This window comes from Moschus berezovskii, chromosome 8, assembly GCF_049115385.1.
Source record: "Moschus berezovskii isolate FMDL1 chromosome 8, NW_MosBer_1.0, whole genome shotgun sequence".
Lineage (NCBI taxonomy): Eukaryota > Metazoa > Chordata > Mammalia > Artiodactyla > Moschidae > Moschus > Moschus berezovskii.
This window is the reverse complement of record NC_142467.1, coordinates 103,859,371-103,879,927: the sequence shown is the minus strand read 5'-3', so window position 1 is coordinate 103,879,927 and position 20,557 is coordinate 103,859,371. Positions and strand designations below refer to the sequence as shown.

Below are 20,557 nucleotides of genomic sequence, written 5' to 3'. Positions count from 1 at the left end.
AAACCATAAAACTGTTAGAAGAAAATGCTAGAAAGAAGTTCCTCTACACTGGTCCCAGCAATGAGTTTTTTTTTTTTTTTTCTGATATGACAGCAAAAGCACAAACAACAAAAGCAAAAATAATCAAGTGGTACTACATCAAACTTAAAAGCTTCTGTACGGCAAAAAAACCCAAAACCAAAACAACAGCAAAATGAAAAGGCAACCTACAGAAGGGGAGAAAAACTTTGCAGGTCATACATTGGATAGGGGTTAATATCCAAAATATATAAAGATTTCATACAACTCAGCAACAAAAATCAATCTGAAAAATGGGTAGAGGAACTAAATAGTCATTTTCCAAAGAAGATGTCCAAATGTCCAACAGCTGCAGAGGATTGTCTGATGGGAGCTGTGCCTGTGTGTGGTGTCCACACATTCTTTGCTACCCCATGGACTGTAGCCCGCCAGGCCTCTCTGTCTAGGGGATTTTCCAGGCAAGAATACTGGAGTGGGTTGCCATTTCTTCTTCCAGGGGATCTTCCTGACCCAAGGATCAAACCCGTATCTCTTGCATCTCCTGCATTGGCAGGTGGGTTCTTCACTACTGCATCACCTGGGAAGCCAGTCACTGCCAAACATGTGCCTGGCAGGGGGAGCTGGAAGAATGCTGCATCTCCATCTTTTCCCAATTTCCATTCTGCTGTTTTCCACTGGCTTCCACTGGCAAGGGAGCCTGGGCAATGCTATCTCTTGTGGTTAGCCTTTTGCCTGGGAATTAATCTAGAGGGATAACAGAATTTCCAGTATGCCTACACTAGAGACACTGCCACTTGCTGTGAGGTCATATAGGCAAGTCTGCTTATCTTTCCAGAATAGGAGGTGCCCAGGGCCCACAATACTTTTAGGGACCCATGCAAACGTTTATGCTTTTTTTTTTTTTGCTGAGCCGCATGGCATGTGGGATCTTAGTTCATTGATCAGGGATCAAACCCATGCTCTCCAAAAAGTGGAAGGGCAGTCTTAACCACTGAAATTCCTGTTTGTGCTTCTTTTAAAATGACAATAAATGATTTAACTTTCAGGTTGAAGAAAATGTTTTAATATATAATATTAATATATTTATTTAAAAAACTGGAGTGAAATGTACACAGAACAACCCTCAACTTTAAAATGGCATTCAGTGGCATTTAGTTCATTTGCAACATTGTACAGCAATCACCTTTATCAAGCTCCAAAATAATATATTCACTTTTATACCAATGCAGTTGTAAAATATTTTTTAGAAATTTATTTATTTTTAATTAAAGGATAATTGAAATATTGTGTTGGTTTCTGCCATACATCAACATGAATCAGCCATAGGTATACATATGTGCCCTCCCTCTTGAACCTCCTTTCAACCTCCCACCCACCCCATCACACCCCTGTAGGTTAATTTTGTTGTATATTTTAATGGAGGAAGGGACTACAAAGGCAAATGTTCCTCAGACTCATGAAAATCACAGTTTCCAGACTGCCCTGTGTATATATGGTATTGGTAAAAGGATAGGCAAGTTTTAATTTCTATATGCATTTTATTTAATGTGTATTAAAATATAATCAGCATTTCAAGTAATAATCTAAATTTTCCAGTTTACATTTTTTTAAACTTTTTATTTTGTATTGGGGTATAGCCGATTAACAATGTTGTGATACTTTCAGGTGAACAGCAAAGGGACTCAGCCATACATGTATTCATTCTTCCCCAGACTCCCCTCCCAGCCAGGCTACTACATAAGACTGAGCAGAGTTTCCTGTGCTGTACAGTAGGACCTTTTTGGTTACCCATTTTAAATATAGCAGTGTGTACATGTCCATCCCAAACTCCCTAACTATCCCTTCCCCCCAACGGCATCTGTAAGTTTGTCCTCTAAGTCTGTAAGTCTCTTTTTGTTTTGTGAGTTCACCTGTAGATTCATTTATTTAGATCAGTAAGTAAAATGACATGTGCTCAGTCACTTCAGTCGTGTTAGACTCTTTGTGATCCTATGGACCATAGCCTGCCAGGCTCCTCTGTCCATGGGATTCTCCAGGCAAGAATACTGGAGTGGGTTGCTGAGCCCTCTTCCAGGCAATCTTCCCAACCCAGGAATCAAACCCACATCTCCTGCATTAGCAGATGGGTTCGTTACCACTAGCGCCACCTGGGAAGTGACATGGATTTGGCTGAATGTAAAGTGAAGACACGGAAATCTGAAGTTTGGGAAACAGTATCTGGCACCCCAGAGTGACTCTGAACATCACATTTTTTTTTTCAAAAATGGATCTGGAGGAGGTGCTGGTGTCAAGAAAGATCACCATTTTCATCCCATGGGACTCTCCCTCTCCCTGTTGCTCTCTTGGGCATTCATGCAGAGGAGCTCCAAATTGGGCACCAGTAAATGCAGGCACCTGCTGCTTCCGTCGTTGTGGAAAGCCCATTTGGTGGCACCTCTCATGTTTCCCAGGTGACTCAGTGGTAAAGAATCTGCCTGCAGTGCTGGAGATGCAGGAGACATGGGTTCGATCCCTGGGTCAGGAAGCTCCCTGGAACAGGAAATGGCAACCCACTCTAGTATTCTTGGCTGGGGGATCCCATGGACAGAGGAGCCCGGCAGGCTACAGTGCATGGGGTGGCAAAGAGTTGGACATGACTGAGCACAGCACAGCAACTAGGCCAAACATGAAATAGTATTAATTTGGGGTGCTAGTCCCAAAGTACCTTGTTTAAGGCTGTCCGTGAAGCTGGTGCTTGGCAGAGGCTTGTTAGTCTGGTTTGTGAGCTGGGGAAGTTCCCAATTACTTGTAACGATCTCATAAGAGGATAAAGAATCTGCCTGCAATTTGAGAGACCCAGGTTCGATGGGTTGGGAAGATCTTCCCTGGGTAAGGAAGATTGCCTGAAGGAGGAAATGAAAACCCACTCCAGTATTCTTGCCTGGAGAACTCCATGGACAGAGGAGCCTGGTGGGCTACAGTCCCTCTGGTCTCAAAGAGTTGGACAGGACTGAGTGACTAGCACTTTCACTTTTCATGAACTAAGGAGGGGGCCAGAGATACAGAATGGCAAAATCGTCCCTGAAATTGTGATCCGCTTCTTTGTCTCTCCCACCCATGCCTGGGAATGGTTCTGGAGACCTTGATCCTTTTTCTGCCAGGACATGACCTTTGAACTCCAGGCGGTGTTCTCAGGCAGCCCAGCGTGGGCGCATCCGCACCGGAGCGGTGCTTTCCCAGAGTTCCTCACCAGCTTCTTTGCCCTTTCCTTTCTGCCCACATTCGCCTTCTGTCTCATCCCTCACCAGGCCCGCTCCCTCTGTTCCCCACAGATAGACGATGAGCAGCCATGGCAACAGCCTCTTTCTGCGGGAGAGTGGCCAGCGGCTGGGCCGGGTGGGCTGGCTGCAGCGGCTGCAGGATAGCCTGCAGCAGAGAGCGCTGCGCACGCGCCTGCGCCTGCAGACCATGACGCGCGAGCACGTGCTGCGGTTCCTGCGCAGGAATGCCTTCATCCTGCTGACCGTCAGTGCCGTGGTCATTGGTGAGTCATCTGGGAGGGGCGGGCTCTGCCCTTGGAGGGTGAGGACTCGAGGGACACTCCCTGCATTCACGTTTCTTCCCTCCACTTACTTATTCTCACCTGCACGCATGCCCAAGTCCACCATTCCGCCTCCCCATGAAATACACAAATGTGTACAAATTCCTGCAAACACAGCTGTTATGTGCAATGTCTCATGGACATGCAAGTGGCCGCACATGCATAAGTATACACTGTTCAAATGTACACTGTCTGTATATGAACACACAGTGTACACTTTCTGCATGCGAACACAGATATGAACACATTTTTATGCATGCACAAAATTTACAGGTGCAAACACGTCAACTCACACACTTGTATACCTATAGTAGAACTTACAAACATGTTCACACACACGTATGCATTATTCTGCCCACACATTGGCTCACTGCTTAAATACATGTATACCCCCATGCTTGAAAATAGTAACACACACATATAAGTCAAACCGAGGTGCACACGTAGGAAAAACATGCACATCTCGTGTACGTGGGCCCTCATATACAGGCACAGATACATGTGCACAAGTGAGCACACACTGTTACATGTGTGTACATAGGTACACAGGAGTGTGTGTAGACATATACACACCTGCCACAGCAGTAGCACATAAACTCATACATTCCACAATGTACACACCAACACACACTCATCAAATGTTTCTCTTTTCTTTTACCTCTATCCACACACACACACAGGCCCTGCTTGGGATGGATGGCCCCTCCTCGGGGCTCAGTGACCAAATTCAACTCTATGCACCCCTCATTCTGGCCCTAGGGGTCAGCCTGGCCTTTGCCCTGCGCCCATACCAGCTCAGCTACCGCCAGATCAAGTACTTCTCTTTCCCTGGAGAGCTCCTCATGAGGATGCTGCAGATGCTGGTGCTGCCCCTCATTGTCTCCAGCCTGGTCACAGGTGAGAGAACCCAGGCTGGGGCTGGCCTCCAAGACCCATCCCAGAGTCCAGGCTCACACCTTGAGCCAAGGCTGTTCCAAGCATGGGACCACCTCCCCAACTCAGGACCTCAAACAGGGAGCATACAACTCGCTCTGAGTCCTTGACCAAAGCCCCAGCCCCAATCAGACCTGGGTTCTAGAACCCGTATGACCTAGATGACCTATCTCAGTAATGTTTCTGTACTTTTCCTTGGAGGTAAAATACCAGCCTGTTGGGGGCTTAGAGATGAAGGGAAGGCTGTTGTGGGGCCACCAGGAAAGGTACCTGGGATATGTACCAGAGACCAGAGACCAAACATTGCATGCTCCATGTTTGAACATATGTGGATGTTCATGGAGTGGGCTGTGGATGAAGGTGTTTGAGACGGAGGTTACAAAATGGTGGGTGGAGAAAGTGAAAGTCGCTCAGTGTGTCTGACTGTTTGCGACCCCACGGACTATACAGTCCTTGTGATTCTCCAGGCCAGAATACTGGAGTGGGTAGTCTTTCCCTTCTCCAGGGGGTCTTCCCAGCCCAGGGATCAAACCCAGGTCTCCTGCATTGCAGGTAGATTCTTTACCAAGTGAGCCACAAGGGAAGCCCTGGTGGGTCAAAGGTAGGATGGAAGTATAGACAGCCTATGCAGGCCTTAGTAAACTGTTTCTACAAAGGGCCAGGTAGAACACATTTTCAGTTTCAAGGGCCATGTGGTCTCTGTTGCAACTCTTCACTTCTCTTGTCATGCAAAAGCAGCAGCAGATTAGTAAGTAAACAAATGGGCATTGTTGTGTTCCAATAAAACTTTATTTACAGAAATAGGCAGCGGGCCATATTTGGCCCATGAGTGGTCATTGCCCTAGCACCAGCTTTGGGGGAGGGGTGGTGATGATAAAGGCATAGAATGATTTCTTGGGTTGGGTTTCCCTAGCCACAGAGCCTGAGATGGGGATATTTGCACAAGTGATTTATTGAGGGATAAAATAGTTCTCAAGAGAAACATATGAGGAAGTGAGATAAGCAGGAGGGGTGGATTAAGAAGCTAAGCAGAAATGGCTTCAGAAGAAGGCTGGTCTCTCAGCCTGATCTCATAGGGAGCTCTGGAGAACGTATAACACTGCAGAATTGTTCTCCACAACTCTGCCTCCCTCTAAATCAAAGGAACTGAGCTTTTGAATCCTTGAACCAATCAGTCATTTCTCCCAGCCTTCCCTGGGGTCTTTGTGGGTGAGCAAGCTCCTGGTGTGCTGAGAGCAACATTCGAGAGAAAGGGCCAGCATGAGTCGTTAGCAGCCAGCATGCTCAGCTGTGGAAAGATTGGTGTATCAGTCTGGTAAAGGGTGTCTGGATAGGGTACCAAGCGTATATACTACATCCAGATAGTGTATAGTGAGGTGGGTTGAAGGGAGGTGTGATTCTTGGGGTGGGTAGTAGGATAAAGAGAGGAATGCAAATAAAGTTATGGTGCAAAATAGGGGTAATTAGAGGATGGAGCAGGGGTTGAAAATGTTGGCTTGGAGTAGAAGGAAGGTTAGTGAAGTGGTGCTTGGAATAAAGGATGGAGTGGAAGGTGTATTTGGAACACAGAATGGGAGTTGGAGGATAGCCATATGGGTGGAAGGATGGGGGCCGGTCATGGGAGGAGGGCTGGGTCTCTGGAGGATGGCTGGTTGTGCAGTGTGGGGACCGAGGAGCAAGTGGATGGGAGAGCTGGTGGTGGGGTGTGGAAGGGGCTCCTCGGGGCTGCACCCCCTGTCCTCCAGGTATGGCGTCCCTGGATAACAAGGCCACAGGGCGCATGGGCATGCGGGCAGCTGTGTACTACATGGTGACCACGGTCATCGCAGTCTTCATCGGCATCCTCATGGTCACCATCATACACCCTGGGAAGGGCTCCAAGGAGGGGCTGCACCGAGAGGGTCGGATCGAGGCCATCCCCACGGCTGATGCCTTCATGGACCTGGTCAGGTGACGTCCTTTCTAATGTTGATGGGATTTCCAGCCCTCCATGTAACAACCTTTACTCCTGGGGGAACCTATGGGGAGACAGGCAGGCCCAGTCAGGAAATACAGCACCTGAGTTGAGCCTAGTTTTAGAATAATAGTGCTTGCTCAGTCATGTCTGACTCTTTTTGTGAGTTCCTGGACTGTATGTAGCCTGCCAAGCTCCTCTGACCATGGAATTTTCCAGGCAAGAGTACTGGAGTGGGTTGCTGTTTCCTTCTGGGGATCTTGCTGACCTAGCGATTGAACCTACGTCTCTTATGTCTCTTGAGTTGGCAGGCAGATTCTTTACCACTAGTGCCCACCTGGGTTTTCTTGGGACCCAGTTTCTGTCCTGGGAGGTGGTGGTGGTTTAGTCGATAGGTTGTGTCTGACTCTTTTGTGACCCTGTGGACTGTAGCTCACCAGGCTCTTCTGGTCCATGGGATTTCTTAGGCAAGAATACTGGAGTCGGTTGCCATTTCCTTCTCCAGGGAATCTTCTCGACTCAGGGATGGAACCTGGGTCTCCTTCTTTGCAGATGGATTCTTTGCCGACTGAGCCACCAGGGAAGCCCACAAATCCCCTGAGATTGATTTTGCTTATTTCCAGAATGTGGTCTTTTGATCCTTAGGCTCGGGAGGCTATAGTTGCACCTTCTTGGTATGGGCTCAGGACAAAGGGTGTTTGTTTGGTATTCCAGAGATGCATTGGAAGGTGAATAATTCTCTTGGAGTAGCAAGATTTTGCCTGTCAACGTCAAGGCTGGCCACAAGTCTCCCCTAGTGACTTAATTTGGGGAAAGCTAGTGTTGGAAGAGTTCAGGAGCTTTCTGTGTGTGTTTTTGAGACATCATTGTATATGAAGTCCCCGAGATGGCATAGTGTCCTAACCTAGGGTTCAGACAGACCTGAATTTGAGGTCCATCTACCTCTACCCCCGAGTTAGCAGCTGTGTGGCTTTGGAACTTACATAAGTTCTTTTTGCTTTGGTTTCTTTGTATGTAAAATGGGAAGAATCAGTAATACTTTTAGGGTTGCATGCATGCTTAGTCGCTTGGGCGTGTCTGACTCTTTTTGACCCCATGGACTGTAGCCTGACAAGCTCCTCTGTCCATGGGATTCTCCAGGGTTAGTGTGATGTTTAAATCAGATCCTAGAGGTAAGGCACTTAGCTTAGTGTTCAAATGTTGTCTGCTATTATTATTGTTGCTGTGTTATTATTATTGCTATGATCACTCTAGGTTCTCTTCCAAGGTCTAACCATGTCCATTTGTCTGATGTTTTTCTGCAGAAATATGTTTCCGCCCAACCTTGTGGAGGCCTGCTTCAAACAGGTCAGGGGGAAAGAAATTGTCTGATCAAGGAGGTTTGGGGGGTTGGGGGAGCTTGCTGCTGAGTGAATGGTCTAGGGGTGAGTGATGGGAAGAAGGATGGGACAGAGCACTGTTCAGGGCTCTTGGAAGAGTCTGAAAGGAAGAATGTGCTTCCTATGGTGTGGTGATCAAGGGAAGATTAGAGACAAGGACTTAGGCCAACCCAAGGCTGCCTGGGGATGGTGATGGAGAAGGAACCAGGGCTTCTGATCATAAATTGTTGAGGAGACAGGCCCCCCCAAATCTGTCTGAACATTGCTCATGCAAAATCTATACTCATTCTCCCATGCACTGGTTGTTCACTTCCTCATTTATTTATTGATGCACTCAATCTCCTATGCATTCATCTGTGGCCTGATATCTCCACATTTCAGTTTAAGACACAGTACAGCACGAGGTTGGTAACCAGGACTGTCGTGAGGACAGATAATGGATCTGAGCTGGGCACCTCTATGCCGCCTTCATCCTTTCTGGAGAATGGAACCGGCCTCCTGGAAAACGTCACGCGCGCCTTGGGCACCCTGCAGGAGGTGCTGAGCTTTGAAGAGACTGTACCTGTGCCTGGCTCAGCCAATGGCATCAATGCCCTGGGCCTTGTGGTCTTCTCAGTGGCCTTCGGGCTGGTCATTGGTGGCATGAAACACAAGGGCCGAGTCCTGCGGGACTTCTTCGACAGCCTCAATGAGGCTATTATGAGGCTGGTGGGCATCATCATCTGGTGAGTGCTGGACTGTGATGGGGGCAGGGAGTGGTGGTGATGGTACATGGGAGGGATGTCAGGACCGGGAAGTCAGGCTGTGGGTTAGCTACTGAAATGGCTGTGGGGAGCCTTTGGCCAAAGTCATCTATACATGTATTGGTTAATACACTCCCCAACTCGTCCACTCCTGTGTGCAATGGTTTGCTCACTCATCCCCTCCCCTGTTCATCTGTGTAACCCCGCATCTGTTCATCTGACTCACGCTTCTGTGCATTGCTCCTTCACTCCGCCATTCGCCCGTTCATCTGCTCATGCTTCCACGGATCAGCCACATTACCCACTCACTCACTCATTTACTTATCGTCATTCTTCCATGCACCGCTTATTCATTTTCTCCTTTGCTCATTTGTCTCTGCGTAAGTTAATTCACTCATTCATATATTCATCCACTCACAAATTCGTTCACAAGCTCATCCGTGCATTAGTTAATCCAGTGATTCATTGATTGATCGATTTTCTCACTGAGTCGTTTATTCATTCAGACTCCTTCTTTGCCTGACTCGTTCATCTCCACATCTGTTATTCTATCATTCAATCAGATATCCCCTACACTCATTCATCTGTTTGCTCTACCCACTCGTTCATTCATGCACCCATGATTCATGTTTCACTTGCTCATTTTCTTATCCATTGATCCAGTTGCTAATTATTCCTTAATTGACACATTCATTCATTCTCTCTTTAAATCCCATCATTCTTTCAGCAGACATTTTCCCAGGCAGACTTTGTTTCGAACTCTGGAACACAGAGATAACTTGAATTCAGTCCTTGTCTTCAAAGAGCTCACAGAGTCTTAGAGGAGACAGACATGTATTAGATAAATATGATACAAGGTGGAAAGTTCTAGAGTCAAGAGACATTTAAAAAGTATAGGGAATATGATTGACAGAGTGATGGATAAAGAAGATATGGTACTTATACACAATGGAATATTACGCAGCCATTAAAAAGAACGAAATAATGCCATTTGCAGCAACATGGGTGGACCTAGAGAGTGTCATACTGAGTGAAGTAAGTCAGAGAAAAACATGACATCCCTTATATGTGGAATCTAAAGAGAAATGATACAAATGATCTTACTTACGAAACAGAGAAAAACTCACAGACTTACAAACGAAATTATGATTGTCAGGGGGACAGGATAGTAAGGGAGTTGGGGATGGACATGCACACTCTGCTCCATTTAAAGTGGATAACCAACAAGGACCTCCTGTAAAGCACATGGAACTCTGCTCATTGTCACATGGCAGCCTGGATGGGAGGGGAGTTTCGGGAAGAATGGATACATGTGTATGTATGGCTGAGTCCCTTCTCTGTCCACCTGAATCTACCATGAAATGGTTAATCGACTAGACCCTAGTACAAAATAAAAGGTTCAAAAGAAAAAAATAGTATAGGGAATACAGAAAAGTGAGCTTCCAGTGAGGTATATGCAGTGAACTCTGCCTGGGAAGGTGAGGAGAAAGTCATGGAGAAGTCTACCTCTTAGTTGGGTCTTGAAAGGTGAGTAGGAGTCCAACAGGACATGAAGAAGGAAGAGGTACTTCAAACAGAGGGAACAGAACATGCAAAGCTTGGAAGAATCTGAGTTGTCTGGGGAATGGTGGGGAGTTCAAGAAGGTGGGAGCATACGTTGGGAATAGTGGTGGAAGATGTGAACAAGGCTGTCTTCCCAAGTTGGGGAAGCCTTTGTACATCATCCCAAATCAGGTGAAAGTGGCCTGGAGGAGCTAGAGGCTAAGTTGAGAGCTTGGGAAAGCAGCAGGGTACAGAATGCCTGTTTGTATCTTGAGCAAAGAAGCAAGGCCTGGGGATTGGGGTGGGGAGAGGGGGTGCGAGACAGTACTGAGTGCTCGCAGCATCTACTATATCTTCACTATTCAGAACTTATAGCTAAAATATTTAAAGAAATTGATTTCAAATGAAAATTAAAGGGCAAATGTTAAAAAAATTTTCTGATTAAAAACAAAAGTCATGGATACAGAGTGGTCTTGCCAGTCAGGCTCAAGGTGGTCTCCGCCTTGTAATTCAGTTATCATTCTTTGAAAAAAAATTATTTATTTTTGGCTGAGCTGGGTCTTTGTTGCTGTACACGGGCTTTCTCTAGTTGCAACGAGTGGGGGCCACTCTGCAGCTGTGCACAGGCTTATCAATGTGGTGGCTTCTCCAGTTGCAGAGCATGGGCTCTAGGGCACGTTGCGCGCCCTTTGGTAGTTGTGGCCCGTTGGGCTCAGTAGTTGCAGCCTGCGGTCTCTAGAGTGCAGGCTCATTACTTGTGGCCTATGGGCTGAGTTGTCCCGCAGTATGTGGGGTCTTCCTGAACCAGGGATTGAACTGATGTCCCTTGAATTGCAAGGCAGATTTTTAAACACTGGACCACCAGGGGAGCCCCAGTTGTCACCCTTTTTAAAGTGCTGTTACTTCAAGAAGTTACAACAAAAAATAGACAAAGCAAAATCCAAGAAAGAAAGCAAAACAGGACTGGAAGTACAAGAGAAGGAAGCAAAATAACTTGCAACATAAAATATATTAAAGTGGATCCAGGTCTGAACCAGAAGACTCATAGTGTGTTTGTATGCATTGCACATAACCACTTAGTCATTAGAAACAAAAGTTTCAGAAGTGGAGGGGACGGGGACCGTGGGGCCAGTAAGGTCACTCCACTGTATTCACAATTGGGGTTCGGAGGCTGTGCAGGAGGGAGAAGTCCCCCTCTCCCCTTTCTTACCCACTTGGGTCCAGTTAACCCCATGAGATCTGATGCCCTGGCCCCTCCAGCTGCTTTTCCAAGATCTCAGCTTGGAGGAGAAGCTTATCAAGGATAAGCAAGAAGATTGAAAAGTATTGAAAACTCAACTGAATTGGGAACCATGTGTTTTATAGTGGTATTTGGCATGTTTGGGGAAATATCCATGTGTCACAATGGTGAAGAATCTGCCTGCCAATGCAGGAGATGCAGGAGTTGCAGGTTCAATCCCTGGGTCGGGAAGACCCCCTGGAGTAGGAAATGGCAACCCACTCTGGTATTCTTGCCTGGAAAATTTCATGGGTAGAGGAGCCTGGTGGGCTTCATTCCATGGGATCACAGAGTTAGATACGACTGAGCATGCACACATGTACGGTATATGTGCCAGGTAGCTGAGAATGGAAGGAAAGAAATCATGTACAATTGATCCAGAGTTGAGGAATTTTACAGAGGATGAGAAGGAAGGATGGAGGTGAGGAGTTTGGGAATATTCATAGACATAGCTGCTGCTGCTGCTGCTAAGTCGCTTCAGTCGTGTCCGACTCTGTGCGACCCCATAGACGGCAGCCCACCAGGCTCCCCCGTCCCATGGGATTTTCTAGGCAAGAGTACTGGAGTGGCTTGCCATTGCCTTCTCCGCATAGACATAGAGTTGGAGACAATTCAGCAATCACCCACCAGGGCTAACCTTGAGACCAGAAATGTCTGGAGGTGTCTCCTGTATCCTTATTTCCACCTTAGCTTGGGTCTCTTCATTTCTGTCCTAAGCTGTTGCACCAACTTCCCAAGTGGTCCTCACCTCCTCTAGTACATCCTCCATGACAATGAACAAGTGTAGACTTCAATTTCTAAAGAGAGAGAAGTAACAGAGAAAGCCAGGTGATGGGTTAATTAGGGCACTGTTGGCAGAAACTCATAAAACTAAGCACTGAGCTGATTTGAGGGGAGAACTGGCGAGCCCCTGATGAACTTGCTTCTTCTGTCTCCTCTACTATCTCTTTCACTCACTGTTCCAGTCACACCGGTCTTCTCTCTGCTCCTCCTATACTCCTAGCTCACATTCACCTCTGGGTCTTTGCACTGTCCTGCATTGCTTTCCCCTCAGATATGCATGGTTGCTTTTCATCATTCAGGTCTCAGTGCAAATGTCACCTCTTCCGAGAAGCTCTCCCTGACCACTCCTTCTTAGAGCTACACTCAAAAGTAACTCTCTTTTGCAGTTATGACACACTGAGGCTTTTAATGACATGTTTCTCTGTGTACTGCATGTTTCACCCATGAGAATGTAAGCACCAAGAGGGCAGGGACCATGTGACTGGAACATAGTGGGTGCTCAATGGATATTTGTTGACTAAATGAATACATAGGTAATTTAATAAGACAAGTTGTTTATAATTAAATTTCATTGGCATATAGTTGATTTACAATGTTGTGTTAGTTTCAGATGTACAGCAGAGTCAGTTATATATAATATACATACATATATCCACTCTTTTTTAGATTCCATTCCCATGTAGGTCATCACAGAGTATTGAACAAAGTTCCCTGTGCTATACAGTAGGTTCTTATTCAGTTCAGTTCAGTCACTCAGTCGTGTCCGATTCTTATTAGTTATCCATTTTATATATAGTAGTGTGCATATGTTAATCCCACTCTTCCAATTTATTCCTCCCTTTTCACTTTGGTAACCATAAGTTTGCTTTTTACATCTGTGTCACAATTTCTATTTTGTAAATAGGTTCATTTGTACCATTTTAAAAGATTCCACAAATAAATTATATCACAGGATATTTGAGAGAGGTTGTTTTGAGATGTCTGTGGGAAATCCAGGTGAAATAGCTCAGGGCTGGTGAATGAGTGAGGATATGCACTTTTAGGGGTGAGAATAGGGGCATACGAGTTACAAATATGGGAAATGAGGGAAGTTAGAGGGTCAGAGATAGGGAGTATCTGGGCATTGCCCCAGGAAGAAGTCCTGAAGACTGCGATTATTGGGAGGTCTTTGAAGCGGGCAGCAGGTGAAGGAGAGCCCTTATAGGAGAGTATATCTTGGAGTTGTAGGACTGAGGGTGAGCTGTGGGTAAGCAGGAAGAAAAGAGGGGATATGTTCATGGAACCCTGCCCCATAGGTTATTGTGTGGTGGGGTTGGAGGGTAGTCAGGTGTATGGTGGGTGTTGCCTGGCTCCAGGGTCTATATGGACAAAGGCTTGGGGCTGCTAGTGCCAGGGGAGGTCATGAGGAAGGCCTGACAGGTGTCTGGCTTGGCCCAGGTATGCACCCGTGGGTATCCTGTTCCTGATTGCTGGCAAGATCTTAGAGATGGAAGACATGGCCGTCCTGGGGGGTCAGCTGGGCATGTACACCCTGACCGTCATCGTGGGTTTGTTTGTTCATGCTGGTGGCATCCTGCCTCTCATCTACTTCCTCATCACCCACCGGAATCCTTTCCCCTTCATTGGAGGGATACTGCAGGCTCTCATCACCGCCATGGGCACGTCTTCCAGGTATGACCTTGACCCCCACTTCTGATACCTTTCCTGGCTTCACTCTTTGTCTTTCCCAGGATCTTCTGGGAGTCCTGCCCTCTCTACCACTTCAGAACCTCATCTGGGCTGTTGAGTAGTGTCAGTGGCTCTGAAGGCGGATCAAGATCTCCTGGAGGAGGAAATGGCAATCCACTCCAGTACTCTTGCCTGAACAATCCCTTGGACAGAGGAGCCTGGCAGGCTACAGTCCATAGGGTCACAAAGAGTCAGACATGACTGAAGTGACTTAGCACCCAACACCTGGGCACTGATCTTTGTCATGCGCTGGCTGTTGTGACTCTTTCCCCCTCTTTTTCTGTTTCTCTATTTAATATAGACAGAGAATCAGCTACCAAATTTGAGGTTGGGACAAAGGTTCCAACATGCCTCCTGATCTCAGTCATTTTCTAGCTTGAAGGGTCTCATCTTGCCTTGAGATGGCCTCTGGGAGATCTCTTGGCTTCTTTTATTTTGTGGTTTCAGGGGGTTCATAAGAAGCTCCCCTGTCTCCCATCAGCCAAATTCAAAACAATCAGAGATGTATCACTAGAGCCAACCAGATGGAAGAAGAATGTAATTTTTATTGCCTATACACTGAAGAATGTGCCTCTTGATCTGTGGTCAAGTAGGACTGGCTTGCTTGTACCCCCAGAACTAAACTCACCAGGTTGCCACAGGCATGGACACCTAAACATCCTCTCTGTGGGTCCAGGCTTCTTTCTGCATGATATAAAGCTGACCAGACAGAGCACATGTTTTATGGATCAGCTGATTCCAAGTGGGGAGAAAGACTGAGAAGGCTAGTATAGCTGAGGTCAGTCCCCAAGTAAACACGGGAGGTGGAGAATAGGAGTCTTCTGTAATACCCTTCTCTTAGCCCTGAGAGGTGGGAACTTAGAAGACCTTTCCTCTTCTTTCTGGGAGTGGATAGTTAGAGTGAACTAGTTGCATGAACCAGTGACCTGAACTAGTGTGTAGTAAGTAGCCTTAAGCTATTGACTTTAGGTGGGTCAAGAGACCTGAGCCTGGGGGACGTCACTGCTGTGTGCCCCCTGTGTCATGAAGAGTCCCTCTCCCCCACACACAGTTATCAGCCCCTGAAATGTTATACATCTGCCATCTTCCCCTTACTCTAGTTCCCAGCCTGCCTCCCAATGTTCTCAAGGGGAGCCCTCCTTGGGCCCACGGCTACCCCCATCCTCAGCCCTCGGGGCTCTCTTCCCCAGCTCTGCGACACTGCCCATCACCTTCCGCTGTCTGGAGGAGGGCCTCGGTGTGGACCGCCGCATCACCAGGTTTGTCCTGCCTGTGGGGGCCACCGTCAACATGGACGGCACCGCCCTCTATGAGGCCCTAGCCGCCATCTTCATCGCCCAAGTCAACAACTACGAGCTCAACCTGGGCCAGATCACAACTATCAGGTGAGTTGGCCTTGGCTGGAACCTGCCAGCAGGTGAGACCTGAGAAGTCATTAGCTTGGCTGGGGGCAGGGATGGTGTTGGAGGGAAGAGAGCCTTTGGATATTGGTTGGGGGTGTGTGTATTGAGGGGTGCAGGAAAAAATAAGACATGGTTCCTGAACTTAGGGAGGATCTAGTCTAAGGAAAAGACACTGATGATAGTAATGCTGATGACAGTGATGATGATGATGACGACGTAGATTATGTTGGTGGCAGTGGACATGATGTGGATGGTGTTGATTGTGGTGACAGTGGTGATGATGGTTTTGGTGGTGATGATGATGGTCAACAGTTATGAAACTCTTGCTATGTACCATCTCAGTCACTCAGTTGTGTGCGACTCTTTGTGACCCCATGGACTGTAGCCCACCAGGCTCCTCTGTCCATGGGATTCTCCAGGCAAGAATCCTGGAGTGGGTTGCCATGCCCTCCAGGTGACTTTCCCAGGGAGCGAGTCTATATCTCTTATATCTACTGCATTGGCAGGTGGGTTCTTACCACTAGTGCACCTGGGAAACCCACCTGCTCCCCACTAGCTGTCTTGTTAACACCTGGTGGTGTATATACATTGACGCTACTTTCTCAGTTCGTTAGCCTGATGTTGATTCAGTCTGACCCTCTACTTGGTGGCGGGCCACCATCGCTTTCATTTTCTAGGTGTTGTACATTTTAGTTTTCCTAAGCCATATACATGTAAGTGTATATGTTTATTCGCTCACTCAGTGCCATAGACAGTTTCTTCTTTTGACTCTAAACATAGCCCACCTTCCAGAGTGCCCTTCCTGGCATCAGGACCTCTCTATACTGACCCACCTGCTTCTAGCATGTGTGTGTATGGGGAACTCAAGCTTCTGCTTCACGGCTGCTGCCCAGGGTGATTCTTCTGCCCTCGTCTAGCCCCCAGGGCAGCTGGTTAAATTCCTGCTTTTACACCTAGGAAGACTAAAGGAGCAAAGAAAGACTGAGGAGACTAGAGAGCGTTGGGATCACCTCTCACATTGCTCTCTCTGGGTGAGGCGCTGGGTGGCATGGGGTTGTTGTTACTTAGTCGCTCACTTGTTTGACTCTTTGCGACACCCCCAGCCTGTAGCCCACCAGGCTCCTCTGTCCATAGGATTCTCCAGGCAAGAATATCAGAGTGGGCTGCCACTTCCTCCTCCAGGGGGTCTTCCCGACCCAGGGATTGAACCCACGTGTCCTGCATTGCAGGTGAATTATTTACCACTGAACCATGAGGGAAGCAGCGTGGCATGGGTGTGACACCCCTCGATACTCACGCCATGGTGACTGTTTGCTTTCCTTTGCATCTGTGGACAAAAAAATGTCGCTGGTCTTTTCAGTAAACAAAGGTCGTCACCCTGCCACCAGCTTTTGGCTGCTGCAGCTGGCCCCAAAGGTGCCCCTTGGGGGCAATTCAGGATGGAGCAAAGCAGGCTACTAGCTCTGTCTAGGTCAGATGCACATCTGGAAATGATATCAATGGGCCAGACTCTTGTATTGTCCCATACATAGAAAAGCACTCAAATCACTGACTTGAGATGTCTGGTGTTTTTAATTTAAATCTTAATTGGAGGATGATTTTTAAAATTAATTTTTAATTTTTATTTGAAGGATAATTGCTTTACAATGTTGTGTTGGTTTCTGCTGTACAACAGTGTGAACCAACTGTAAGTAAACACATATCCCCTCCATTGTGAGCCTTCCTCCCATTCTCCCTCCCCCATCCCACCCCTCAATGTCACCACAGAGCACTGAGCTGAGCTCCCTGTGGCACACAGCAGCTTCCCACTAGCTAGCTATTTTACACCGGGTAGTGTATACATGTCAGGGCTACTCTCTTGTTCTTTTAATTTTTATTTTTGGGTTTAGCAGTAATCTTTTAGATGTTTCCTGACAAGTTTTTATTTTTTTCTCTTTTTTTTCAACAAAAACTCCTTCGTCCTTAACCTCTTCAGAACCTTTCCTTGGAGCTATCAGAGTGGCTGTCACTCCAGCTCAGTAAGGTCCCAGAATAAAACGTAACTCTCAGCTTTAAGGGGTGTACCTCGTGGCTCCATGGTAAATAATCTGCCTGCCAATGCGGGCAAAAGGGGTTTGATTCTTGGTTTGGGAAGATCCCCTGGAGAAGGAAATGGCAACTCACTCCACTATTCTTGCCTGGGAAATACCATGGAGAGAAGAGCCTGGTGGACAGCAGTCCATGGGTTTGCAAAGAGACAGACATGACTGAGCAACCAAACAACAACCACAACTCAGCTTAAAACAAAACAAAACAAAATACCTGCTCTTGCATCTGCAATATGAATTGTTTAAAACATCCATCATTGGATGAAACTCCAGCCAGATCCCAATGGAAGACGAGGGGCTATGTCTGCACTGGCTTCTGATAAAAGTCGCTTTGGATCTGCTCTTTATTTTGGGGGTCTGACCCCGTCCCTTCTTTCGTGTCTCTCCTAACACTCACTCATTTCTCCCTTCCCCCTGCCTGTGTCCCCGTGTCCTTTCTCCCCGTGCAGCATCACGGCTACAGCAGCCAGCGTTGGGGCTGCCGGCATCCCCCAGGCAGGTCTGGTCACCATGGTGATTGTGCTCACCTCGGTAGGCCTGCCCACTGAAGACATCACGCTCATCATTGCTGTGGACTGGTTCCTGTGAGTGTTCTTCAGACTCTTCTACTCTCTCTCCTTGAATCCCCTGCTTTCTCTGTAGGACTCCCAATGAATGGGCTCTCATTCCAGCAAGGACAGAGCTCTAGAATTTTAGAATGAAAAGAGGGCCTTGGAGAACATCCCAAGCAGTATGGACCCCAAATTCCATAGAGTTAATCTTTGGAAGTAGGGAAGTAAGCCATGAGGGGCTTTACCCATCTTCCAGAAAAGCCCTATGGTACCTGCCTTATGTAGAAATCACAAAAAAAGGTGATCCATGGGGGAGAGCTGACTTGAAAACTTTAAAAAAAATTCTCAACTTTTATTTATTTGACTGTGCCAAGTCTTAACTGGGGCATGAGGGTCTTTTATCTTTGTTGCGGTATTCGAACTCTTAGTTTCGGCATGTGGGATCTAGTTCCCTGACCAGGGATCGAACCTGGGCCCCCTGCTTTGGGAGTGAAGAGTCTTAGCCACTGGACCACCAGAGAAGTTCCTCAAATTTTGTGTGTGTGTGTCCCTTCAGTTGTGTCCGACTCTGTGACCCCATGGACGATAGCCCACCAGGCTCCTCTGTCCATGGGCTTCTCCAGGCAAGAATATTTGAGTGGGTTGCCATGCCCTCCTCCAGGAGTTCTTCCTGATCTAGGCATTGAACCCCCATCTCTATGTCTCCTACATTGCAGACAGATTCTTTACCACTAGTGCCACTGGGGGAGCCCCCCTCAACGTTTATTTTTCAATTATTTTTGGCTGTGCTGCAGAGCTTGTTGGATCTTAGTTCCTTGACTAGGGATTGAACCCAAGCCCTGGCAGTGAAATCTGAGTTCTAACAACAGGAATGCCAGGGAATTTCCTCAACTTTTAATAATAGGAGGTTTACATATAAAAATCTGGACTTTCATCTCCACCTTGGAGCTCTCGCCTGGATCTTATTCCCTTTTAGATGGTTTCCAGCAGGATCTTATTTACTCACAGTGGTTACCTTCCTCATTCTGTACGCTGTTCAGCTCATAACCCCTAATTTTCTTTTTTAAAATGAATTAATTTACTTAAAATATTGGAGTGTAATTGCTTTACAATGTTTCTGCAATGCAGCAACATGAATCAGCTACAGGCATGCATATATCCTTTCCCTCTTGAGCCTCCCTCCTTTCCCCTCCCTCCTACTCCTCTAAGTTATCACACAGCACTGAGCTGAGCTCCCTAGCAGGTTCCCAGTTCAGTTCAGTTCAGTCGCTTAGTCATGTCCAACTCTTTGCAACCCCATGGTCTGTAGCACGCCAGGCCTCCCTGTCCATCACCAACTCCTGGAGTTCACTCAAACTCATGTCCATCGAGTCAGTGATGCCATCCAACCATCTCATCCTCTGTCATCCCCTTCTCCTCCTGCCCTCAATCTTTCCCAGCATCAGGGTCTTTTCAAATGAGTCATCAGTTCTTCACATCAAGTGGCCAAAGTATTGGAGTTTCAGCTTCAACATCAGTCCTTCCAGTGAACACCCAGGATTGATCTCTTTTAGAATGGACTGGTTGGATCTCCTTGTAGTCCAAGGGACTCTCAAGAGTCTTCTCACACCACAGTTCAAAAGAATCATTTTTTTGGCGCTCAGCTTTCTTCACAGTCCAACTCTCACATCCATACACGACTACTGGGAAAACCATAGCCTTGACTGGATGGACCTTTATTGGCAAAGTGATGTCTCTGCTTTTGGTTCCCACTAGCCATCTATTTTACACAAGGTCTTGTATATATGTCAGAGCTACTCTCTCAACCCGTCCCACCCTCTCTTTCCCCCACTGTGTCCACATGTCCGTTCTCTACATCTGTGTCTCTATTCCTTCCCTGCAAATATGTTTATCAGTATCATTTTTCTAGGTTCCATATATATGTCCATACCCCTAATTTGCTATATCAAGCATTTACATTAAAAAAAGAATCGCACTGCTGAGAACAAATATGAGCACATCAGAGCTTGGTCCAACCTGTGTTGGACTGGAGTGTGAGCCCTGATTCCAGGGCACAAGGAGCCCCCAGCTGCTGCACCTTCTTTGTGGAGTGCCTCAAGCCTTGATTAATGGCAGCTTCTCTCTCCCCTCCCCTCTGCAGTGACCGACTTCGCACAATGACCAATGTGCTGGGGGACTCTATCGGAGCAGCTGTCATTGAACATCTGTCTCAGCGGGAGCTGGAGCTGCAGGAAGCTGAACTCACCCTCCCCAGCCTGGGGAAGCCCTACAAGTCGCTCATGGCACATGAGAAAGGGGCGTCCAGGGGACGGGGAGGAAACGAGAGTGCCATGTGAGAGCCCCCTGCTCTGCCACCAGAGAGGAGGGAAGGGGGTCGGGGAGGGGCTTCCTGGGGAAGAACCACTGCCCAAGTGACTGTGCACTGAACACGCATGTTCTTTCCAGTGTGTTTGGGAGGGGGAAACTGAGATAAAGGAGCAGGAATGAATGATGTCTAAGGTGTCTGTTTCTCTCTGGGCATATGCTGAAAATTTGTGGGGGAGGCCATGAGCAAGGCAGAGGAGGAGATATTTGCCC

The 20,557-nt window shown here is 47.2% G+C and overlaps 1 protein-coding gene across 2 annotated transcripts; it reads left to right on the top strand.

Moving 5' to 3' along the window:
• The first annotated feature begins 3,336 nt into the window (after positions 1–3,336).
• On the top strand, positions 3,337–20,316 carry SLC1A6 (solute carrier family 1 member 6). Of its 2 annotated transcripts, XM_055430037.2 has the most exons (9): positions 3,337–3,541; positions 4,358–4,495; positions 6,277–6,481; positions 7,790–7,832; positions 8,246–8,589; positions 13,649–13,882; positions 15,130–15,324; positions 17,879–18,013; positions 20,121–20,316. In XM_055430037.2, exons 1-9 carry the CDS (start codon positions 3,337–3,339, stop codon positions 20,314–20,316), a joined length of 1,695 nt encoding a protein of 564 aa, XP_055286012.1. The 2 variants fall into 2 exon arrangements, with proteins under 2 accessions (XP_055286012.1, XP_088694531.1); XM_088838405.1 differs by lacking the exons at positions 6,277–6,481; positions 13,649–13,882; positions 15,130–15,324; positions 17,879–18,013; positions 20,121–20,316 and having other exon boundaries at positions 8,246–8,276.
• The last annotated feature ends 241 nt before the right edge of the window (positions 20,317–20,557 follow it).